Source organism: Halichoeres trimaculatus, unplaced genomic scaffold (genome assembly GCF_033239565.1).
Source record: "Halichoeres trimaculatus isolate MK-OKI-2021-1 unplaced genomic scaffold, fHalTri1.1 fHalTri1_scaffold_18, whole genome shotgun sequence".
Taxonomy (NCBI): Eukaryota; Metazoa; Chordata; class Actinopteri; order Labriformes; family Labridae; genus Halichoeres; species Halichoeres trimaculatus.
The window spans coordinates 6,134,507-6,160,115 of record NW_027437196.1 but is presented as its reverse complement, the minus strand read 5'-3'; the positions used below and the strand labels follow the sequence as shown (position 1 = coordinate 6,160,115).

Here is a 25,609-nt window from a genome sequence, read left to right as displayed (position 1 = left end):
TGTTCATGTCCAGCATGGAAAATTGCCTACTCTTCCTCTCCTTCACAGTCACAAGGATGCATTTAGGTACCTGACCATTTTTTTTAATGTGAATCAGTACCCGGTACTTAAGACAGAATTCAGTCAGTGCCTATAAAAGTACCCATCTCAAGTGCCAAGTAACAACAACTATATTTGGACCCATACAGATTAAGATGGATGGCTTTTACCATGAGGTAAAAAAAAAATAACAACAGAGCATAATATACATATAACAACTTTGGTTTACAGCTGAGTGTGACAGCGCCTTCACAAGAACAGTAAATTATATAATTTGATAAATTCATAAATTTTATTGCACAACCCTCTCAACAAACCACCTTCAACCCAGCTCTGTCAGATTTTACAAGTGTCAAATGTATTTTCACTGATGTTCACTGTGTTCTGTAGGCTGGGATCTTTGCTGATGCTCTTCCTGCTGGCTTATCATGTATGCATATTAAAGAAGAGAGGGGATGTGCTCTCCCCAGCTGAGGCTTTGGCATTCAACGTGAGAATGGAGCTCTCAAACAAGAGCCAAACCAACAATTTAAAATCATTATATTTCCAGGAGCAACTCAAACTTTGGACCTCACAGGAGAAGCAGTGAGGAGGTCAGAAGCTGCAGGAAACGAGAGCTGAGTGCAGAGTGTGAGAGCGGACGGAGGAGGAAGCTGTGGTGGAGGAAGATAACGCTGAACAGAGGAGGAGGATGTGATATTCATTACTCATGCTTAAAGACATTTACAAATGGGGAACTCACATTGAAGAGAGTTTTATTTTGAGCTGAACTCATCACTTCATACACCAATAAGACCAGGAAGGAGGACAAATGCTGGTTTGAAACAAATTTATTTAACTAAGATTTTCTCACATTCTGCAGGAAAAGATGATTAAAGAGCCGCACTTTGCATGAAACAGGAATAAAATTGCATCCAAGCCAAAAGACTCAAAGCTGCATGAAGGAAAAGATTATCCAATGATAACTTTAATCCCTGTTTCTGAAACGGCTGAGATCTGACCATGTTGGGTAAAATTATCCAACAGCTGCTGTGCTCCGTGGTTGAAGCTTTGAGGACTTTTACTGCTCCAAAATTATCAGCGAGGAATAACTTCCCCTCTGATTAAATCATCATTTCTAAACATTCTGCATGTCCATTAAGACAAAATACTGAATTATCACTCACACATTAAAGCATCATAACATAAGACAACAGGGTTGACTCACTTCTGCCTCTGCAGGTTATTTTTCTCGCCAAAATAAAACTCAGAAATAAATCACGATCTACACAAACATTGACCCAACATGCAAACTGAACAACCTGTTCTAGTTTTTCACCTACTGTACGAAGTGGTAACTTTATCAGGTAAATCACTGAAGGTTTTCGTCCCTTAAATTGCAAATCTGCAACAACCTCCCCAAAAAAAGATGGCCTGGGGTTTGCTTTTGGTGTCACTGCTGTCTCCCCACCCCTTTTGAAATCCCAGCCAATCAGAGCTCTAGCACCATTAATGAACTGTCAATTTGTGCCGTAGTGGTCGTAGTAGTGTCACTTCTTCTTCCTGCCAGCTGCCGTCTTCTCCTCAACTGTGCTTTTTTCTCTATGGACTGGCGTCACGCTTTTCTCCACCACTGGAGGAGCTCTCGGCTGAGTCGTGTTCGCCCTCTTCTCTTGCTTCTTGGTTTCAATCTTTACAGCGTTGCGTTCTTTCTCGGCTCTTTCCCTCGCCAGCTTCTCAGCCTCCATTTTTTCTCTGAGAGCTTTTTCTTTGGCCAGTCTCTGCCTCTCCATCAGCTCCTTTTCCTTCTGCAGTCTCATCTGTTCAATTCTCGCCTTCTCCCTTTCCTTCGCCACTCTCTCCATCCTCTCCTTTTCCTCTCTTGCTGCCTTTTCTTTCTCAAGTTTCTCTCTTTCTAATCTCTGCTTCTCCTGAGCAATTCTTGCCTTTTCTCTGGCAATGCGCTCTCTCTCTATCCTCTCTTTTTCTGCTCTTTCTCTAGCAATGCGCTCTTGTTCTTGTCGTGCCTTTTCTTTTGCAATGCGCTCTTGTTCTTGCCGGGCCCTCTCTCTTGCTATGCGCTCTTGCTCAAGTCGCGCCTTCTCCCTTGCAATGCGCTCCTGTTCTAGTCGTGCCTTCTCCCTTGCAATGCGCTCTTGTTCTTGTCGCGCCTTCTCCCTTGCAATGCGCTCTTGCTCTAGTCGCGCCTTCTCCCTTGCAATGCGCTCTTGCTCTAGTAGCGCCTTGTCCCTTGCAATGCGCTCTTGCTCAAGTCGCGCCTTCTCCCTTGCAATGCGCTCTTGCTCTAGTCGCGCCTTCTCTCTAGCAATGCGCTCTTGCTCAAGTCGCGCCTTCTCCCTTGCAATGCGCTCTTGCTCTAGTCTTGCCTTCTCCCTTGCTATGCGCTCCTGTTCTTGCCGGGCCTTCTCCCTTGCAATGCGCTCTTGTTCTATTTTCTCCTTTTCTGCTTTTTCTCTGGCAATGCGCTCCTGTTCTAGTCGTGCCTTCTCCCTTGCAATGCGCTCTTTCTCAAGCCTCTCTTTCTCAGCTTCCTCTTTGGCAATTCTTTCCTTCTCAAGTCTCTCCTTTTCGGCCTTCTCTCTAGCTATTCGTTCTCTTTCTTGTAAGATGCGCTCCCTTTCTATTCTTTCTTTTTCAGCTCTTTCTCTTTCCTGTTGTTCCCTTTCTGCCTTTATTTTGGCTTCCCTCTCCAACCTTTCCCTCTCTGCCTTCTCTTGCTCCAGTCGTTCCCTCTCCTCTTTAGCCGCCTTTTCTCTGGCTAGTCTCTCCTTCTCTTGCCTCTCTTTCTCCGCCTTCTCTCTTTCCATTCTTTCCTTCTCTGCTCTCTCTTTTTCCATCCTTTCTCTCTCTGCCCTCTCCTTCTCTATCCTCTCCTCCTCCCTTCTCCTCTCCTCTTTCAGCTGCTCCTGAGCAGCCTCCAGCTTCTTCAGCTTGACTTCCCAAGCTGCCTCCCTCGCCTGCTCTTCTTCAGCAAAGAAGGCTTGGATCTCTGCGAAAGCGATGCGGGCGATCCTCTTGGCCTCCATCTTCTCGTGAATCATCCTCAGCTCCTTCTTTAGGGCGGAGCGCAGCCTGGCACCTCCCACATGCTGGTCTAAGGTTTAACCAGAGAGTGACTGAGGAGGCTCACACACACCATTAGGTGTTAGCTCACAGCAACCACACCCACTTCTGAAGTACATGCAGTTAATGGTAGCGTAATATTATTCTGTCTGTGGATGTATGAAGTGCTGCATTATTATTATCATTATTATATTCATAAATCCATAAAGCGCTTTTACGCAGCGTAGCCTCTGATTTGCAGAATGGGAAGCTAAAATCTGTCAAACTCAGAAAGTATTGAAACAGCTCATTTTGCCCCTGATTCCCTTGTTTAAAACTGATTTAGTCTCTGTGGAGTCCCTCAGGGTTCAATACTTAGACCACTATATATATTTGTGTTTTAGAAACTCATGTTTTTCCATAATAAAACATATCTAATAGTTAACTTTGCTACTACACTGATGATTCCCAGCTATATATCTAAATAATTGTGTTTAATTCTAAGGTCTCATCATGCCCATTCAAATGCTCGATTTTCTAAGACATTAAGATTATTTGGTTCTTTTAGTCCAGCTTAAAACTCCTGATTCCCCTCCTTCAACATTGATTTAGCCTCACTGGAGTCCCTCAGGGTTCAATACTGGGACGACTTTATATTCAGTGTGCTTTAGAAACCATAGCTTCACCCTCACAAAAATTCATATCTAAAAGTTAACTCCACTGTTACGCCAATGAACCCCTGCAAAATGTTAAAGAAACAATTTTCAATTCTCAAATCTAGTAGTTTACGTCCGTTAATTTTTCTGAGAAATTTAGTTTCAATTAATTATTCAATAAAGCTTAAATCTAACACCTGAAAAGTATGGAAACAACTCATCTAGCTCCATATTCCCTTGATTTGATCTCTGTGGAGTCCCTCAGGGTTCGATACTGGGACCATTTTATATTTATTTGTGTTTCATAAACCCATGCTTTGCCATATTGAAATATATCTATTGTTACCGCTGACAACTTTAACAAGATATCTAAGTAACTATATTTGACTTGTAATTCTTAACATGTTGATCTATGTGCAAATGTTAATTTTTCCAAGACGTTCAGCTTTAACTGCTCATCTGATGCTATAAAATAAAGAAGATAAAACATAATCAGAAGCTTTGTTGACAAAGAGGCTTTTGCAACTTTGTGCTAATCAGATTATAAGAGTAAAAAAGTAGTTATGAGGAGTTAACATGAAACAAACACACCGATACCATTCTCATAGTCTTAATATTAAATCAGTAGTTATGTTGCAGCACACCAAAGAGCAAAGTCTTCATTAGGTTGAGCAATCACAATGCAAATTTATTGAAATACTTAAAAAAAAATGATGTTTTTCTCATTTAGATGGCCAGGTTAAAAACTACAAGTGTTGTGATATCAGTCATAAAACACACATTCCTGTTACACCACATTCAGGCACAGAACACAGTCACATCAGAAATAAAGTTTTTATCTGAGACGTGCAGGTGGTATACTCAATACCTCGGGTTGTGTTCGTTCTAGCAGCGATTTTTCCAACCATCTCGTCTAACAGAGAACAAAACAATTCATGGCAATTCAAATCGCAACTGCAAATCAAAATAATTTTACATAGAAAAATAAACATGTGCAAAATCTACCTTTCAGGGGTTTTATCTCAGGATCAGAGGCCTCTGACATGTCATCTTCTAGGATGATACACAATTCGTATCGTTAAATACTGAAGGAACAAATCTCAAAAAACATGGCTGAAACACGCACCAGGCAGGAACATGCAAAACCATACTCTTACAAAATAAAGGAAGTCTCAACTGTTAAATGTAAGAAGTAAATTATACAGAAGCTTCACTCTGGTTTCCTTTTGCAATTTGAAACTGAAATAAAAACTACCTTTCTTACAATTAACCTGTCTTAATGTGATGTCAAACACAATCAAACCAAATCATGCGTTCGCAAGAGAAACTCAGACAGTACCTTTAGTTTTACCTTTCTTCTTCCCTTCTCTCTTTTCATCTACAGGTTTTAAAAACAGACAGAGCTGTAAGGCGTGCTCTTAACTTGGAAATGAGCACAAACACACCTCCATACGATACCTTTTCTCAGCCTGTCTCTCCTGAGAGAAGTACCTTTTAGCTTCTTATCATCTGAACAAACAGACAGCAGAGAAAGTTATTGGAAAAACTGCTGAATTTGACTAAAAATAGTCGACTGCACTTTGCAGTTCAATGCGCGGAATGGCACAGTAACAGTCACTGCTCACTAATACGGAAGCGTATTGCATTCACTTGAAGAAAAAAAAAACAACTCAGGTTTTTCAGAATAATTTATTCCTCGGTTTGTTTTTTGTGGTAATTAATTTTGTTTTTCTGATTAATATTTTTTTATTGGTTTGTTTTTTGTTATAATTAGTTCTGTTTTTATTAGTATTTTTTGTGGTAATTATTTTTTCTTTTCTAATTAATATTTTTTATTGGTTTGTTTTTTGTTATAATTATTTCTGTTTTTATGAGTAATTTTTTTTTCTGTTTTCAGATTTCTTTTTTCCTGTTTTTTGGAGATCTTTTTTCCTGAAGTATCGAGATACTTAGAAATCCCTCGAGAACCTCACAAAGGTTCTCATGGGATTTCAAAGTAGCTCGATACTTCAGGAAAAAAAAGGTACTCCTAAAAACAGGAGGAAAAAATTACCACAAAAAAAAGCAGGTTGAGGTTCTCGGGATTTCTAAGTATCTCAATACTTCAGGAAAAAATTACTCCAAAAAACAGGAAAAAAGTAATCTGAAAACAGAAATAATTATAACAAAAAACAAACCAATAAAAAAAATATTAATCAGAAAAACAAAATTAATTACCACAAAAAAATTACTCATAAAAACAGAAATAATTATAACAAAAAACAAACCAATACAAAAAATATTAATCAGAAAAACAAAATTAATTACCACAAAAAATAAACCTAAGAATTAATTACTCTGAAAAACCTGAGTTGTTTTATTTTTCTTTGAATGAATGCAATACGCTTCTGTACACTAAAGCTAAATTTGCTGCTAACACAGAAATCCAGTCATATGTGACAACTGCTAATTATGATAGCGTCAAAAACTGCACAGCAAAGATTAACTTGGGATGCATAATTAGTGGTTTTAAGCAGCACAGTAATGATAGATTTAGTATTTATACAGTGTGTTCTTTCTGGACAACATGAACGCATAAAGTCAGTTTGTTAATGAACCATTGCCGGCTAAAACTCTGAGCAGATACACCAAAGTTAAAGATGTTTACTCCTCTGGGCTCATTTAACGCCTGTCTGGTTTTGTGTTCCAAGAACAGGACGAGTCAGCTCTGCAAAGACAAGACCGTCCTCCATCAGGTCCCCAAGAACCAAACACTGCCCCCTCTGTCTGGACTGGGCTACATCCCCTTCTGGTCTTCAATGCTCTGCACTGGGACCACAAAGCCTCTCTATTGGCTGTGGCTCTTTTCCCTGTCCTCCTATTGGTTCTGGAGGTCCAGTATGACCCCTTTCACCTCCCTGTCATCAGACGAGGCCGTTTCACCCTCCTCTTTTTTTATCCCAGCCTCCTCCTCCTCCTCCTCTTCCTTGCCTCGCTCTACAGGCGAGGACACTACGTCATAGAGGAAGGTGAAGAAGCCATAGATCCAATCAGAGCCTTCATCTGCTAAAATATTAAGAACCTCCTCAAGCGACTCGGCGTTCGCACTACCATCACCATCACCAGCAGCAGCGCCATCTTTGGTCAGGCCTGACGAGAGAGAGAGAGAAGGAGAGAAAAGGAAGGAGGGGAGGAAAGCAGAGGAGATGAAGAGAAGAGGGGGAGGGAGGAGGCTCAGGATAAGGATTGACGGGAGCAAATTAAAGGACAAGAAGGGGTAAAAAGAATAAAAGTTTAAAGAATAGTGAATAAATTATGAAAAGGGAGGGCAAGAAAGAAGGAAGGAGGAACAAAGGTATGGAGACGGTTGTAACAAAAAGGGTAAAATAAAAAGATGATGTGGGAAAGAGAGAGAAAGTGAGTTAAAGAAGTTGTAAATGGAGCAGAAATAACATTTCAACCTTTACTTCCTGTCTCAGTCTCATCAGGCCATCTCTGACTATTTCTCTGACTATCATCCGTAACGGGGCCACGTAATCCTTCAGAGCAAATGCATCACATCACAGTGCACCCACTCTTATTTTAGCAACAGACAGACTCAGACTTCTAATCTGAGAATCTGCACAAATAAACAAACACAACACAGGGTTGCTGTAATCCAGCAAGTCCTGTTTTCTGCGGAGTTCAGTTATTGTTTGCTACCAAAAGGCGTGATGTCTCAGAGGTCATTAATTAGGATAGAAGTTGCGTAATTGTTGCAAGGCTACAAAGTCCCTTCAAACCGTCTTCTTTACGTCGCTCTTTGTGCTTCATATGTGGTTTCATTAAAGAGAATTGAGTCCTGGTATCAGCAGCAGCTCCAGACTTGGAAAATGTACCCTCAAAAATCAAGTCTCTCCTCATCACTGTTTTCAGCAAAGTTAGTATCTGAAATCAAAAATACGCCAACTTGATTTTCATTAGTGGTTGAAGCAGAAATGACTTTGATGAGCGCGGCAATGTTTCAAAAGAGTTGAATTATTTTTAACTGCAACATCAACAAATAACAACCGAGAGTGTTTTTGAACTTGAAGTGCCAAAAAATCCTGCTGTAAATGGACACAGGCCCTTACGTGTCCTCTGCACAGGCCCTACTTTTGAAACCCAGATGCCACACCAACTGCTATTATATACTTTAAGTAGAAAACAGAAAAAAAACGCACAATTTTGTGTTTATGAGGCAATATTTATCGTTTTTTGGTATGATTTTTTTGAAAATGAAATATTATGGAGGTCCAGGTGGAATATTAAGACTTGTAAATTTAATACAGCAAGTTACCAGTAGGGGGTGGTGGCACAAGTCTCTACAAATTGGTTGTGGACAGGTGGTGCACAAATATAAATGCTACCAAAGACAGATCTCAGATATTGTATTGGTAGATAGAAGGATAGCAGGTAAAAACTAGATGGTGCCAGAAAGAGCTACACATCTACACACAATCTGCACATTGTTGACTCTGTCTTTTTAAAGGAAGTTCAGCAAATTACGTCTTTTCTACCAACTAATCTGAATTTTATGTCAGTTCATGTATTGCATGATGGAAGGAAGTGTACACCTTTGAGTCATTTTGAGTTTCAATATGTTTACACGCTGATGTAAGACCAAGGGGAAGTTGAACTCTTACATCAGACCAGGTTAGTACCAGCAGATGCACCAGCAGATACAATTGCACTTTTAGCCGGATTCAAACCACAGCATTAGAGCGGTTTCATTTGAAAATGGAGGCACTGACACTCAGCTGTAAACCACATCATTCTGGCATTTCAGAAACAAACTGAGAAAATGTAAGCGGACTTGCCGAGCAGAACTTTAGCATCTTCCACGTCAAAGTCGCCATCTCCATCCGTGTCGTAGGCCGTCAGTTTACCTGAGGAGGAGATGAAGCTTAGTAACCCATATGGAAAATATTCATAAAATCATTGTGGAAATATTTCATATCATAAATGTCAAAATTGAAATTGTTGTAATGAGTTAGCATTTTCAGAAGTTGAGAAATATGTATATTTGAGGTTTTACAACACAAAACAAATTACACAAAAGAGTTCTTCTTCATCAAGATGTCTTTTTTTTTTTTTGCATGGGAACACCCCATTTTTGCTCCAAATCCCAACTCAATGACTTCTCTAAATAAACACAAGCAACACTTGCATGCAGGCTATTTTCCCTGTAGCACAGGTAGTGGTGCATTTATCATTCTGCACATACTTAGTGAGATGAGACAGTATCTTTTTGTCTTATATGAACAAGTTTAGCAGGCACAAAAGCTGCAGAATCATTTTGTGAATCAGGCTCAAAGTGTTTCAGTGCACTAAGTATTTATTTTACAAAGTAAAGCAGGCTGAAGAGGAAGGATGTGGTCGAGGAGGAGGTCTGTATTGGTGACACAGTTCAGCTTTTACATGTTTCACACACCGTCTGTCTCCTTCAAACTATAAAACCACCAGTGTCTGGTTTCAGAGCAAGCTGAATGCATCTTCTTTACTATGATAAAAACTCAGTTTGGTATATAGCAAGATTTTTTTAGGCGCAAACTCTGAATCTGGTCACCAAAGTTACAGCTTACACTTCAGGAGCATACCTTGTAAAACTTCCGAAAAGTTCATACGAAACTCCTTAGCTCTTGCTGCATGCAGAAGCAACGTACAGAGGGAAAAAGAGGAGGAGAGTAAAGAAGGAGGAAGAAGAAGACATTAAAGAATCTTCAGCTCTGTTTGCAGTGAAAGAAGACTGAATTAGTGCAAAGCAAGAGAGAAACAGAGAAGACACAGGGCTGCATGATGAGTTTATTTATAACAGGTGGACTGATCTGCAGCTTTTTCCTGTGCTGAATGTTTTCTTTTTGCTTCTTACCACCAAAAAGGGTAAACATTAAATTAACATCTGTTAATTTTAGATCATGCAGCCCTGAAAGACTTTATATTCATAGCAGAGAGAAAATACATTTAACAAACATCACAAGTGTGGACACGACTGTTATTAGTGTGACATGGTTATACCTCATACACTCTTTCCTGAGCAGTCAGCTGAAGCTTGTGGTTCTGTCATTATCTCTGGTTTCTTTCTTTCTTTCTAACTGATGTGTGACAGATTCAGTTGTTCCGTGTCAAATATGAGGAAGTTGAGAGTCAGAAATAAGATAAACACTTCTGATACTCTGAAAAAGAATTTGTGTGTGTATGTGTGTTCTCCTTAAACTATCTTTGAGAGGCCCTAAGAGATTTTAACACTGGTGGGGACATCTTTGGAAAGTGAGAACATTTTAGTAGTTGTCACTTTTTTTAGAGATTTGGTTTCCGTTGTCACGCCAGGAAATGATCCGAGATGCATTTCCCAAGAAGGGTCCTCACAAGTATAGCATAACAAGTGTGAGTGTGTGTGTGTATTTTGGAAAGTTAGATCTGATGAGATCCCTGCATGAGTGTCGAACCACATATGAATGGAAGCAGGAAAACCTGCATTTTTATTGCAATATTTCTGTCTGTGCATGTGTCCTTTTCAACCATTTTTATGGGGACATTTTAAAGATTTTTATAACTTACTTTGGGGACATATGAGGGAAATAAGGACTTCATGCTGTATATTGTTTTTTTCAGATATGTAGTTTTAAAGGTAAGGACAGTGTAAGGTTGAATTCAAGGTTATCAAGAAGTGTTGGTGCAGTATAGTCAGGAGTGTCCTCACAAGTATAGACGGCTAGTATGAGTGTATCTGCTTGACGGGAGATCCAGACATATTGAAAGCCCTGTATGACTGCCAAAACCACATAAATACAGAAGCAGATTTTAAATGAAACCCCCAGCAGTTTCTGGTGTGATGCTAAAGAGTGTGTGTGCATGTTTGTGTTTGTGTGTGTGTGTTTGTGCAAGTCTGTAAGCATCAAAGACTGTGAAAGCCTCGTATGTCTGTCAGAAAATCTGAAGTGAACAGCACTTCAAGCAGTTCCCCCCGTAGAAAAAACTGTTCAGTTTGTGTGCCTGTGTGTGTAGACGACTGTTAAAACCACATACCAAAGCAGGTTCCTGTATGAAAACCTTCATTTTGAACTCATATGTTTGTGTGTGTTGGGTATGTTCTTATTACAAGGGTTTATAGGGACCATGTGAATATTTCATGATTACTAGCGAGGACCATTTCAGGAAGTAACAGCACTAAGATGATTAAAAGAATATTAAAGGATTATCATATTTTTCAAGGGTCATGCATAGAGTTACAAATGTGTGTTTTTTAGCTTTAACAGAATCATGGCGCAGAGTTTCTGTTAAGAATATACCATAACCTTTACTTTCACTTTGTTTTGAACATCAACTTTGATAAAAAGACACAATTTCAAGATCAGGGTCTCTGCAGGTTTACCAGGTCAAACTTAAGACTTTTTAAGACTTTTTAAGACTTTTTAAGACTAAAATGAATAAAATTTAAGACCCATTTCCCATCCATACGGGCAAAAAAGTTGAAGGCACTCCTTGCAAAATATTCAATTTTTTTTTACAGCTCTTTCACAGTAGAATACAAAATGGATGACCACCCTAAAAGCCTTTTTTTAAGGGTCTTAACCCCTTTGTTTTTATGACTCTTATTTGTTTCTTTGTGTTATTTTCATTCATTTTATTTATTCTATTGATATTCTTATTTGTTTTTTTTAACTGTGCAGCACTTTGGCAAACTTTATTGTTTTAAAATGTGTTATATGAACAAAGTGGTTTGGATTGGATTGGATAAAACCACCATAACCCTCTCTGTTATGAAGCAGATCAGCTAAGAAATGAGAATAGTCACCTAATCCAACAGGTGGTGCTAAAATCAACTCAAACAGAATTATTTAAATGAGTTTTAAGCCAGGGACCTCTTTTAACATTACTTTCCCACTTATTTGAAATTAAAACCACATCGAGTCTAAGTCAAACATTTTAAGACCTTTCAGAATCCTATTTTAGACTTTTTTATTAGATTTTAAGAGAATTTAAGACTTTTTAAGACCCGGCAGATACCCTGAATATTTTTAAATTATTAAAAGGTCTTTATCAGGCATCTTAACAAAAGAAATTTCCTCATTGTTTGTTATAAAACACTTCCTTTTGGATTTTACCAAACAGGCAAAAGAAACATACTTTTGCTCTTCAAATAGTATTTTATAGTGGTAGAGTTCCTTTAAAAGAAGACAAACATAGATTTATCGTTCCGAGTTTTCAATTTAGTTTGTAATCGGTCCTTTGGAGCCGATGGAAGTGTCATGGGTCAACAGGAAAAGATCTTTAACCCAGAACAAAACCCTGCATAAAGATTAACTGATAACTACGATCAAACTTGAACTTGAGCTCCTTACCAAGGACGCTGTCATAGTCCACAATGTCAAAGTAGACGACGGCCACAGAGCTCCAGACTCCCAGCAGAGCCAGGACCACGAACCAGGTGAACATGGAGTACTTGGAACCTCCTCCTCCTCCAGCATCCCCTCCTCCTCTCTCGGTCCTCTTTCCATTCTTGCTCTCGACTGGTGGTGTTTTCCCCTCTAAAAGCAAGACATTGATTAGATTAATCCTCAAATTACGCCTTCTATTGCAAACACTGGCTGCATGTAAGTTTAATGTGCTTTAACTTTCAAGGTTGGCAGAATTGCTAACAAGTTAATACTTGCTTCATAACTTTTTGGTGACTGTTACAGGAGGTTCCTGGTTCAATGGATTCTTACAAGTCTAAACTATTTTAGGGCAAAGTTAAAAAGGCTCTGATGTCTTTTATATGAAACAGATCTGTATCTGAGCCACTTTTCCTCAGGATATGAACAATCTATTCATGGGCAACAGATTAAATCCAGGCTGAAGAGAAAGAGACAATGTGGCAGGAACCAGAAAGGGCAGGCCGACCCAGGAATAGAGTTAGAGACATGGAGTCAACATGACCCTGAAAAAGAGGGGGGGAGAGAGATAGAGGGAGCAGCTGTTTGTCTAACACCGTGGACTTAAACGGCTAAAGCTAATGACAACAGCTGTCTGCTTCTGTAGCATAATTATGTCTAATTACTGGTGACAAAAACAATGAGCAGCCAGGTCTTCTATTTAACTCTCATAGTGTGTGTGTGTGTGTGTGTTATGCAATAAACCCTGAGAAAAGTTTCTGTTCTGTTCTGCAGGAGCAGGATGATGAATTAAGTGTTGTCAAAGACGTCCTGGAGGGTTTAAATAGCTGTTATACAACGCAGAAGTGAAGTACATGTGTCCTGTCTGAGGGGTTTTATTTGAAGTAGTGTTAATGCAGGAGAGGCGTTATCATCCAGCAGAGCAGCACAGTGTGAGGAGCTATTACAGAAGTATTTTTAGAAAGTTCCAGGTGTAGAAATGTCTATCATTTCTTCAGAACATTTGCCAGAGCTCTAAAAGCCTTAACAATGAATTATCCCAGCACCATCACCGAATATGTAAAAGAAGCATGTTACTGGGTAGATTAAGAAAAAGAATGAAGTGGATGAAGCAGGATCTGCACAGTCACCTTCCTGGACAATTCCAACTGTATTAATGTTTACATGACTGCACAATGAATACATTCCCCTCACCTCAGAAATTTTCAGTGGTGTCGTGCACTGGTCAGACGCTATGGTTAGTTAAAGTGAGGAATTCTTATGTAGATGTGCAGTATTATATTTTAAGTCACAACTGCAATGTGACTAGTTAAAAATGATTGGTTAATGATTTGAGAAAGTGTTTGCACTGCAGGCAAGTCACAATCAACCAACACAAACCATTTAGTTTTTAAAGAGCTGTATGCATTCAGGATTTTTCGCACAAACTACTCAACACTGGAAGGTCTTTACAGTGAAAACCAGCGGCAGGACATTCTACTTATAAATAGTAGCATGCTCTGAATTATACAGGGTCAACCCAAACTGAGTTTACAAAGCAACGTCAAAAAACACAACAGTAAACCAAACCAAACGACATTAAACCAAATCAGTCAAGCAATGTTAAACCAAACCAAACAACATCATACCCAACAAATTAATGCCAAAACGATCAACATGGGCCCAAAACAAACAAGATCAAACCAAACCAAACAATCAACCCATGCCAAACCAAACCAAAATCTGTTAAACCAAATCAATCAAGCAATGTTAAAACAAACCGAACGTTGAGCCAAACTAAAAGACATCAAACCAAACAAAAAGCCTCTTAAACCCAACCAAAAAATGTTTAGACCCAATCGAAAAACTTTTAAATCAACCAAACACAAAACCAAACAAAAATAAAGTCTCACCAAACCAATAACTGTCAAACCAATTAACGTTAACCCAAAATCAAAGTTAAATCAACCCATGCCAAACCAAACTAAAAATGTTGAACTTAACCAATCGACGTCAAGCTAATCAACATCAAATACTCTATAAAAAACTAAGGATGGGTACCGAGTTAGGTATTTTTATGGGTACCGACCAAATTCTGTCAAAAGTACCGGGAACCGATTCATGTAAGACCAAAAGGTACCATGTTTAGGTACCTAACTGCATCCTTGTGACTGTGAAGGACTAGAAGAGAAGGCGATTTTCCATGCTGGACATGAACACATCATTGCAAGGTTAAATGTTAAATAATAAATGTGTTAAATTAAACAAAATAGATATTTTTTTATTAAACCAATTAATATTTTTTACCACATAAACACAAAAAAGGACCAAAAATTGGTACCGTTGAGTACCGGTACCGATTGCCAGGTACTGGGCATTGGTACCGAATCGTTTCAAATGTGAAAGGTACCCATATAAAACCTAACAAATCCACACCTAACCAATCAGCATTAAACAAGAACAATCCATGCAAACCACTCCACATCATAGCAAGCTACACCAAACCAAACCAATCATTGTAAACCAAACCAATTAAAACCTGTTAAACCATCTACACCAAACCAGTTCAAGCTCTTTTCCCATTCCTACCTGTCCCCTGGTCAACAGGCTGCCCCTCCTCACTCTTCTGGACCTCCTTGTCACTCCCTGACCGAGCCAAACCAAGCTACATCAGAACCAAACCAGAACAGAACCACGTCAAACCTGATTCGTCCTCCAGTCCTACCTGTCTCCTGCTCAGCAGGCTCCTCCCCCTCCTGTATCAGCGGGGCCACCTCCTCTTCTTCATACACCTCTTCTTCATACACCTCCTCCTCGAACACCTCTTCATCCTCAGCAGTGATCTCCTCTATAGGAGCTGCAGGGGGCGAAGGGGGTGAGGGGGGTGGAGGGGGTGAGGGAGAGGCATAGGAGGAGCCATACTGGCGGTAGCGCTGCATGGAACGCCGTAGATCTCAAATTAATCAAAAACAGGATTGAGAGACACCAGAACCGGGAACGGAGATACCAACCAGCTGGACCAGAAAGACGACGTAATCTACACACTACTCAGGAATGGAAAAAAAAAAGAAATAACAGCGCTGAAACTTCAAAAAAATACTTTAAGAAAACTACATAAATGAGACGTCAAAAAGAAGAAGTGATAAACCAAAAACATGAGACGAGAAATAATCTAAAAGAAAGCAGTGATTTAAAGTTTGGATCATCCAAAGCGATTAAACTAAAGCTTTGCGCTAAAGCTGCCGAGAGAGACTGAGCTGAGAAGAAGAAAGACAGAAAGAGCTCCTCCTTCTCTTCTTCATCCTCCTCCTCCTCCTCTTACTACAGTCTACTGGCCATCCAGAACCTGATCCTCACTATTATTAGAGCTGACAAAACCAGGGTCAGGGTGTGTGTATGTGTGTGTGTGTGTGTGTGTGTATGTGAGATGCCAGAGAGGACAGAATAGCCCACCAAATAACCTTGACTCTTCTTTGTCCGCACACACAAACTTTCTGTCAGCTGTGGGGTACGTCACCTGAATTAAAGGGGCAGTACGTGACATCTCGTGTTCCACTTGACTCATGCTGTAAAACTAGTGAAGAGCTACTGTATCTACCTGAATATGAGATGTTTATTTCTTGATTACATCATAAAAAAGTGCCATCGTCTTGTGTTTCGGGTCAAAAGTTTTCAACGCCAGTACTTCCTATTGTTGATGGATAGGCTAGTGGTCGCTCACAACTACACCAATAGGGGGATGAAAGATAGCTAAAAAAAGGACTCACTAAAAAAAAAAAAGTATTATATGGATGAAGTCTCTGTGACACCAGCCAATGGTTGTTTGTTTTGAAGCCTGTTGATTAGGCGTGGGAGAAAAAATCACTACATGGTATATCAGGATTTTTTGTTTGGCAATATCAAAATCAGGATTCTTCGTCAAATAAAAAAAGAGTTTTCAAATTCTTCATTTCAGTCTGTGTTTACATACTAGATTGGAAAAAAATACCACTTTTCTCCAGCAGAGGGTGAAATGTTTCTCTCTGACTCAAGATAATGGGATGTGTATGTTATGAAAAATAATGGCTCCTGATATAGTCTGTAGACATTATTATCACAATTTAACTTTTTTTCAGGTCTGGTGTAAAAAAGGAAACTGAAAATCTTAAATATCGAAGAATTGCAGTTTAAATTAAATCGGCACCCCAAAAATTACAATAGAATTAAATCGTGAGAATAGCATATCATCCCAGTCCTACTGTTGATGGCAGCCATATTCCTTGCTAACAGCTACGGTGTTCCCACCTGCCAGTCGATTTTGCTGAGCCTCTAATTATGCAAAACTTGAACGTTTAACACCTTAAGAAATTACAATTTTTCATAAAATTCATCTCTGTGTGATGTGTGCTAATAGAGAAATGATTTATTTTGATTAAAGTTGTTCTTTTTTTAAACCAGAATCTAAACATTTCATTATTGGCTTTTTTAAATGGGTGTTTAGTTTCCTTTGCTTATGTAGCCACCCTCAAGTGGAAACTAGAGGAACTACATTCATTCACTTTTTCACTTTTTTGTTTTTTTAGCTTTTTTTTTTCCCATTACACCCTTTTCATAGAGGACAGTGGATAAAGCAGGAAACAGGGTGAGACTGGGATGTGACCTAGCCACTGCAGTTTTTGACAGTCCCACATCTGCTTTATCTTTTAAGATTAGTGGTTGCTGCTCGAGGACAACCTTTGTAGCCTGTAGCCACAGTAGATGCTGGCGCCAAGTGCTTTGATAATTTAGGTTTCGGACAACGTCCGCACAAACAAACTGTTAGCGTACATAGCTCCTTAAGAAGTCTTCATGCAAAATTGTCAACATTTGAATTGTTTTGGCACCTTACTTTGGACATTTCTGCTGCTTTTCAACTTTCTGTTGACAGAGTTTCACCTATGAAAAGCATCACCTTGGGTTGTGGCATGTTTCATAGATATTTTCCTCTTTTTGATTAAGTGATACAATTATAGATTTACTACTAAATGCTTCAGCTCAATCTTACTTTACCAGATGCTAAATTGCCAAAACCATTTAAATAAATCTCTAAAGTTGCAGAGATTTTCTTGCAGGAAAGTCAACAACTACTGAAGGGACAAGGTCCCCTATGGACCTATAACAACTTGAACCAAATGCTTGTTGTTTTTAGCCACTGTTCCAGTATTATTTTGCATGTGTGAAGTCTGACAAGCAAATGTGAGAGAAAGAACAAAAGAAAGCAGCTTAAAATACTTGTGAGATGAAGTTAAATCCAGTTAAAACCCAGCATATTTGAAAAAACTACCTGACGCTGCAGAAGGAATCATTTCTGTTGCTCTCTGTGTATTGCACACAGAGGAAAAACAATGTGGATGTGTGTTAGCAGCACACTCGTCTGTTGTCATAATTTGCATTCCAATACTTTCATACTGAGGGTAGGCCAGTCCAAGTGCACATGTCCCCCTTTGCAAGCACAATTTGAATTGCCAGTGTGTCTGACTAATGCAGGATGCATTTATTATGAGTTTCAGGCCTGGTTTAGTTTTAAAGAACAGCAATGAGACGTTGGGGAAGAAGAGCATGTTCTTTATTTGAATTCTGCTGCCAATGACCTCATGTACAATGATAAAAAAAGATAAATGACGTGTCCGTCTGTGTTGAGAAAACAGGCACTAACAAAAGCAAAACTTAAGTATCCCTGAAAAATAGAATACAGCATTAAGTGAAAATTTATAGTATTAAAACTTCTATCTTAAGCTGTCAAGACTATTTCATCCACAGTTAAAATACTACAGCTAGTTTTTTATACAAGTAACAATAAAAAAAATCACGATGAATTCGTGTTATTGCTACATAGTTAGAAGGTTAATGTGTAAATAAGATAAGAAATGCCTCCATCAACCATCAACAACAAGCTAATGTTAGCTGGCTTAGCCTAGCATCATTTACAGGGCCATTTCCATCCTTCTAATATAATCACACAGGGTACTCTTTCTTTAAACTTCACGATTAATCTTAATTTAGCAGTCTATATCTTATTTAATGTCTGTATCTGAACAGGTAGCAGAACTGGCTAAAGGAGACAGGTTTTCTTGCATCGCTAGATTTTCGTACCAGACTCCATTGATAAATCTGTCAATTTTGAACTTTCTGACCAGAAATAAGCAACAAAGAAAAAAAATCGCAAATAATGATATAACAAGTAATCTTTATTAGCAACTTTGAAGTTCGGCTTATATTAACTACACAAAATCCCTTTATCTTAAGAAGAACATTAAGTTTTGCATCTGGTTCACCCAACTTCAAGAAGCCCAGAGGACCCACTCTAAACAGAGGAAGATCGTGGGAACCACAGGCGAATCGTCTCTTATGGGTGTATCTTGTACATAGTGAAGTCCAAAAAATCGCCAAATTAAAGATTTTGATTGAATCATACCTACAACAGCGCCAGTTTTGCCGTTATGGACGCGTATTTTTACCGGTGAGGGGAAGAGCCTTAAACTTCACAATGTCAGATAGGATTCTGAACGGAAGCCAAACAGGCGCGTCCAAACTAGCAAAGAAAGGGTACTGACCTTTTTTGGAGTGGGGTTTTGTATTCTTTCTCTGTGTCATCGCGCCGTAAATCCTCAAACGCACTTCTAACAGTGATGCTGCTCCAGATTAACAAGCTAACTTCACTGTTATTACTCTAAAAGCATCTATAAGCTAACGCTGCTTGATGATTTATGTTCTCCTGCTGGAGCCACCAGTCCACCAAAAATCACGTCCTCACTTGGATACCAGCAAAGCCAAAGTCCATAGTAACCGTGATCGACTCCGTATTCCACCAGTCAGAGCAGCGGAAACACTTTCTGGGCGGGACTAAAGCTGGGACTCTGGGACTGTAAACCAATCAGATTGTGGTACAACTTCCGAGGCTCCGCCCTCTCTTTGGAAAGGAGCAAAAACGTGGCAGCAGAGGAAGAAGAGTTTGAAACATCTGGGGCGGAGTGACGGCAAGAAAAGTAGAGAAACATTTAAAATTATATTTAAGAATAAGAAAAATTACCCACATTTAAAAACCAAGTGGAATTGAAAGGAAATACACATGGTTATTACAATAATATAGGTCTTAATTAACAAACTAATCCATGACCCCATTTCCATTAAGCAGTCCGGTACAGTTTGGTACGGGTTGGATCTTGTTTGTGTTTCCACAGCCAACCGTGCCCCCTCGTGGTCGGCGGCGTCATTAGCATCGTGACGTCATAGCAGCACGACAGAGTGTATCCTGCTAATAAATCCATCAAAGAAGACAAACACCACACAGCAAACAAAGAGCAACGATGAAAGACATCCAACAATTCGTCTCCTTTGTGACTGGCATGTGGCTTTTTGTTACAAAGCGCAATCAACTTTTGTTTCAGCGAAGACTGTGTGCCGCCAGGAGAAGTACAGCAGCTGTCACACGGTAAGTGACGATTCTATGATCAACCAATGATCTGCAGTGTTGTAGCTCCACATTCTGGGATCTCATCGGTTTGGTCCAAGCGGCAACCTCCGCTCTGGGAATATGAGACAATGCGGAAGTGCTAAAATCTGCTGTTTCTCTAGTGTTCGCTTGAGGCTGGCTCTGGAAGTAGCGGAAGTCACATACACACCAAGCCAAAAAAAAATGTTTTCAAAGCAGAAATTAACATATTTACAGCCTGGTTTAAAAAACGTCTCCTGTTTGAGTCGCTATTTTTACTACTGGCACCCACTGTACAGGGGGTGAATTCTTTTCTAACTCGGCCGTTCAGAGGATATTAAGATCTCAAGCTCCCCCAATAAGAGGCACAGCTGAGGGTCACGTGACCGACAGGCGCCCTATGGCTGTAGGCGAATGGCCGCTATAGCCGATGTGCTTAATTTACAGTTTCAGGAACAGACATCGGCGTGACTTTGTCTTTGTTTTATAAAGTCTTTGGTTTGGTCTAGCCTCCTTAAGGAAGGGTCCCAAAAAGTGGGTGGGTTCATTACAGTTTTTTGGCCATGAAATGCGAGCCGTGTCGAGACGAACTAAACTGAACCGCTTAGTTGAAACGGGGCTTATAATTATCAGATTTATTGTCATCGTCCCATCCACTATTTAGGCTTCTGAAATCACCACAGGTCAGTTGTTCAAAGAGTTTGATCTGGATCAAAATGATTCAGATTTTGAAATCCCATTTGCCGCTCTAAAGGATCAGGTGATCCATCCAATAGTAAGGGGGACAAATAATACAAAAAATAAAAGTTAAAAACAAAAATCTATAAATAATGAATGTATTTTTAATAAAGAAAAGAATAGAATAGAATAAAATAGAATAGAATAGAACTTGATTGTCATTGTAACAAGTACAACGAAATTGAAGTCACAGCAGCAATCAAGAAAACTAAAGTAAGACAGTGTATAGAAAGTGCAAAAAGGTCCATAAGAAAACAGATGCTGACAGCTTGTCCATCATTGTCCAGTCAGCCAGCCTCCACCTCCACAGGGTCCAGGACTGAGCTTCTTCAGCAGTCTGTTCAGTCTCTGTCTCCTGGATCCTGTCTGCTCACAGCAGGTGAAGCTCTTCCAATGTGGTGTTGGTGTCTGGTGTTTGCTCTGTTAGCCAAGCCTGTGAATAGCATGATGCTACTCTGCCTTCTGGTATTCCCTCTGTTGCTGGGTTAGCACGGCTAGCTTGTCCATCTTATTGGAGATAGATCGTACGTTCCCAATAACGATGGATGGAAGGACAGGTCCATGTCGTCACTTCTTAGCTCACACCTGAGAACCAGCATGTCGTCCTCACCTCCTTCTCCTCACCTTGAGGGAAACATCAGGCCTTGCACCACATAGCATTGGCATGCTACAGGCTGCCAACAGCTGATTGTACATGTAAACAATGTAGCCATGGTTACATGTAGGATCTCCAGACAAACACAGGAGAAAAAGTAGTAAAAATGTCACTGAAGACACAAAAAGTTTGGTGTCCATGACCAACAAATTAGCCATACAAAGTAATGATCCACTCCAAATACAAAGATTACAAAAAAGAGAAAAAAATTTCAAGAAATGGACAAAGAAGAGAGCGCTGCAGCAAAAGGCAGCAATAGCCAACAGGGCGGCACCTAACAAGATAATAAGGTAAAAAAAAAAGTTAAAAAAAAAAAAAAATCTGTTTAATTTAAGATAGTAATAATGATAATGGTAATGGGAAGTCTGGTGATTGCCATCAGTATTTTGTAACTATATTAAAAATGATCCTTTGTTATTATTATTATTCTTTTTTACTAATATTAACTAATTTATTAATTAATTTATTCATATATTAATTTTGTACCAATATAAAAATTATCCTTTGTTATAATTATTATTTTTTACTATTAATTTATGTATTTATTTATTTTGTTATAGTTGTTAGAAGTACTCTGTGTAGCTTTCCGGATTTTCTGACAAAAATAATTTCATCATAACACTTAATTTAATAGCAGTGACCTTTAAAAGACTCAGTTTTTTTTTTAATTAAAACCAAAAGAAAAAAGGAAAATAGCATACATTCGACTGGTGAGATCAAACCCTGTAATGTAACCTGGAAGTTTTCTCCATTGTAATGTTTCCTTTAACCACTAGAGGGTGCTGCAGTACAACAGTTAGTTTACTGTTCCTCATGAGTCAGGCTGAATGCTCAGGGAAGCATCGGTCTTTAAAGGTTTTTTAAAGTTGGACTGTGTGTTGAATTGTTTTGACATCACAGAGGGGGAAAACTGTTAGAGGTCAGAAGTTGTGTGGGTAAACTCCTGACCCTGATGTTATCAGGAGTTTGAGACCTGAGCTGAATTTAAAGTGGCGTACTTACATGAGGGCGGATTAAAGAGAGCTCAGAGCCCATGGTGAAAAATCCCATCTATAAAATTGTGTCTTCACAGGTGATTTAACAGCAGACGCTCTAATCTAAGATCAGGGTTCACTCTATTCTTATGACTCAGCTTCTTCTTTCTGTGAGGGAAAGCTTTGTGAAAAAAGACAGTTATAGATAAAGTTCTTTTAGAAGGGAAAGACCTCTGCTTGACGCTCGGCACAAAATCAGAAATATTCAAGCTTTAAATGGGCCTGAGATTTTAAGTGGTCTCTTAGTTTGGTTCAGTCTGAGGTAGATGACTGACCGACTGTTGTCCAGAAGACAGTCAGTGACACCAGAAGCTGATGAAGCAGTTTTCAGAGAGCTGTACCTAAGCAGATTACTACAAAGTTGAGTGGAAGGAGAGAGTGTGGTGGGATAAGATTATCAAGGAAAACCTGTTCAAGGATTTGGGGGGAACTTCACAAGGAGTGGACTGAGGCGTCAGAGCCTTCACACGCAGACAGATCAAGGAATTGAACTACAACTGTCACAATCCAGTCCTGAACCAAAGAAAACATCTGAAGAGTCTTACCTAAGCGCAAAGGAACCCGACTATTGCTCAGCAGTCCAAAGCCCTTTTTTTTAGATGAAAGTCATTTTTTCTTTACATTTGAGAATAAAGGACCCAGGACAGGCACAGTTTGCTGTTGTTGTTGGTCCACCATGTTGGAGTGGACCTATGTTTTTCGGAAGTCCAGAGTCAACGCAGTTGCTAAACAGAAAATTGAAGACTACCTCATGTTTCCTTCTGCTGAAAAGCTTTATAGACATGCTAGTTTCATTTTCCAGCAGGATTTGGCTCCTACCCACAGCGCCAAAAGAACTAAAAGGTGTTTATGATTGGCTAGCAAACTCACCGGACCCAAACCCCAGAGAGAATTTATGAGGTCATGTCAAGAGGACACTGAGAATCACTAGATCCAGGAACACACACTGGAAAAAATTATATCTTATCTATTAATTTTGTCTTATCTTCAGTAGAAAATTTCTTGTTTAAAGTTATTTTAAGGCACAAATAAGGCCTGAATCACTTGAATCACAAGTTAAAAAAAATCCTTGCCAATGGAAAAAGAGAAAAGTTGCTCTTTTAATACATTGTTTTCATTTTAAGCAAATTTTCACACAAATTTTTCTTGTTCCATTGGCAGACTTTTTTACTTGTAACAAGTAATTCAGGCCTCATTTCTCTTTGTTTTCAGTGAACATAATGTCCAAACTAATGAGTTCTGAGGGTAGCAGATGCAAAAATTGACAAAAGAACAATTAAAAAATACTTAATATAATTACATCATTGCATTACTGTGCCACCAAACGTAAACACACTGGGCAGAGCATTCAAATAGATAGGCATGATGGTAGAGAAATACTGTCAAGAATTTATAGTAACAGAGCAGCTGTCACGGTGCTGTTTCATTTTAAAAATCCTGGACAGAATAGATGAAAAAAAAAAAACAAGACACAGAGCCACCTGTGTGTGTCTGTGTAACCTGCAGTCAGAGAGGATCTCCTGCAGCGTCTTTGGATCAAACCAACTCGAGGGAGAGGGGTGGATGCTTTTTGAGGTTTGAATGTAAGGTTTAAGTAGCACTTGAAAAAATATTAGAGATGACACGACCAGACTTAACAATGAGGGGTTAATTAGGGGAAAATTACAAATCGGGAGTGGAGCGAGAGACAGGGTTAAAAAGTGGGAATATTGGCAGGTCTATCCGACCTGGCTCACTCAGCCAGACACAGGACAGGAGTTTCAGATTTGATGTGCATGAGTCGGTGGCGATCTGTGGGGTTAAAACTGGCGTTTTCAGGATGGAAGTAAACAGACACGACTTCAGCATTATAAATGTGAACATTATGTCCCAGAGAAAAACCTGCTCAAAAAGGGACTTCTTTTGCAAAATTAAAGGTTTTTCAAAAAAGTAACACAATAATCACTTTCTGGTGACTAATAACATTAATGAAGGAGTAATTTCGTTACTGATTCAATTACTTTTTTGGGGAAAGTAACAAGTAACTGTGACTAATTACTTTTTTAAAGAAATTTGCCCAATACTGCCTACCACAGACTAGCACAGTTATTCAAATGATTAAAGCTCCGTTGATCAGTTTTGTAATGTAGAGTGTTGGATGTCTATTGAATAGGGATGGGAAATCGAAAAACCAGTTCCTGTTGAGAATCCATAAGAAATGTTTCAATCCATCGATATCTTAAGCCTTTATGCTTAACGATTCCCTTATCAATTCTTTACATTGTGCCAGAGCCGCCGGGCCTTACGTCAACTAGTCTGCTGCAGCTATCTTAGCTTAGCAGTTAGCTAACATTTCCCAAGAAAACTCTGATTCAGGATTTTCAGCTTGAAGTTTTACTGAAGAACTGACTTCATAAAGAAATGTACATTACTCTCTCTCAGGAGATTCATATTCAGTACATTCGAAGTGGTATAAATCCCCTTATTCACCAAAATAACAAAATAGCGCAAGCTTGATGCTAATGTATATGGGAAACTGCATTGATATGCTAGCAGTTAGCATACATCAGTATAACTTCAGCTTCAGAATAGAATTTCAACTTTCATCACAGAAACATATCACATCAACAACGGTAACCTTCCAAACAACTTTAACTATTGCTATAACCACTTTGAGACACTAGATGGCCTGCTTGAATTATCAATACATTACAACACAGTACATCAACGTCACATTGTGTGAATTTTTTACCTGTTTCTGTTTAATTATGCCCAGAAATATCCAGACTCAGGGACCAATTATATTTTATTCACTTACAGTAAAAACTCAATTAAATGTTGTTGACACAGAAAACCTGTAAAGCTACTTTTCGTACCAAGAAAATTCACAACAGGAATTTATAAGGGAATTGATAAAGATTCATATCGATAAGGGCATTGACAAAATCTTATCAATTCCCATCCCTACTATTAAATAAAGGTAGTGTAAGATGCACACTTTGATTGTCAAATTAGGGGATACAGTTTCACACGCAGCCACTAGGGGCAGTGTGCTGGATTATACACAGATTCACACAAAATTATCTGAAAAAAAAGTCAATTTTGGGGACAGTGGCAATTTTAAACTGAAGGTGCATGTTGAAGATAAGATGATTATAATGAAATCTGTATGGGGAAGGTGATTTTAGTCCCCAATCAACTGGTGTGTATTCTGAAAAATGACCCCAATTTTGGGTTAAGTCAACACACAAACATCTTCCACACATGGTTTTAAATGCTAGTCCTTTATCCAGCCAGTAGAGGGCACTAAAGCAATGGTAAGGTCCCTGAAAGAGTTATTTTTACAGTAACTCAGAGGGAGTTATGATAGATAAGGAAGAAAAGAAAACCATAAAAGCTCCATTTTAATACTTTAAGGGGCAAAAAATACAGAAATAAAAGTTTGCAAAAGTTCCTGAAAGTGTGTAAAGAAACAGGAGACAGGTGTCACTTCCCACAGCTGAAAGGTTTTAGTTGATTAGGACAGATAATTAATCTAAAGGAAGCAGGTGTTGATCAGGCTTAAAGACACACCTGGAGAAAAGTTTGTTTCATCCTCATGATGAAAAATCTGAAACAGGCCACATCACATCTGACACACGAGCTCTGATCGATACATGTCA

At 39.1% G+C, this 25,609-nt stretch overlaps 2 protein-coding genes across 5 annotated transcripts in view; both read right to left on the bottom strand.

Annotated features, from left to right (window-relative positions):
- The window catches only part of LOC141807758 (aspartyl/asparaginyl beta-hydroxylase-like), a 32,295-nt gene extending 13,391 nt beyond the window's left edge, over positions 1-18,904 (bottom strand). For 2 of the 3 annotated variants that reach the window (XM_074693954.1, XM_074693955.1), the window contains exons 1-4: positions 18,664-18,904; positions 12,080-12,265; positions 9,335-9,379; positions 8,555-8,623 (exon numbers count right to left, since the gene is read on the bottom strand). In XM_074693954.1, coding sequence (XP_074550055.1) covers positions 8,555-8,623; positions 9,335-9,379; positions 12,080-12,265; positions 18,664-18,703 — 340 coding nt within the window. In that variant the 5' untranslated portion in view covers positions 18,704-18,904. The remainder of the gene's footprint in view (positions 1-8,554; positions 8,624-9,334; positions 9,380-12,079; positions 12,266-18,663) is intronic. The other variant, XM_074693956.1, reaches the window with a different exon arrangement.
- LOC141807759 (uncharacterized) lies at positions 781-4,318 on the bottom strand. Of its 2 annotated transcripts, XM_074693958.1 has the most exons (2): positions 2,010-4,318; positions 781-1,964 (listed from the first exon to the last, which is right to left on the bottom strand). In XM_074693958.1, exons 1-2 carry the CDS (start codon positions 3,078-3,080, stop codon positions 1,569-1,571), a joined length of 1,467 nt encoding a protein of 488 aa, XP_074550059.1. In that variant the 5' UTR covers positions 3,081-4,318; the 3' UTR covers positions 781-1,568. The 2 variants fall into 2 exon arrangements, with proteins under 2 accessions (XP_074550059.1, XP_074550058.1); XM_074693957.1 differs by having other exon boundaries at positions 782-4,318.
- Positions 18,905-25,609: the final 6,705 nt, after the last annotated feature.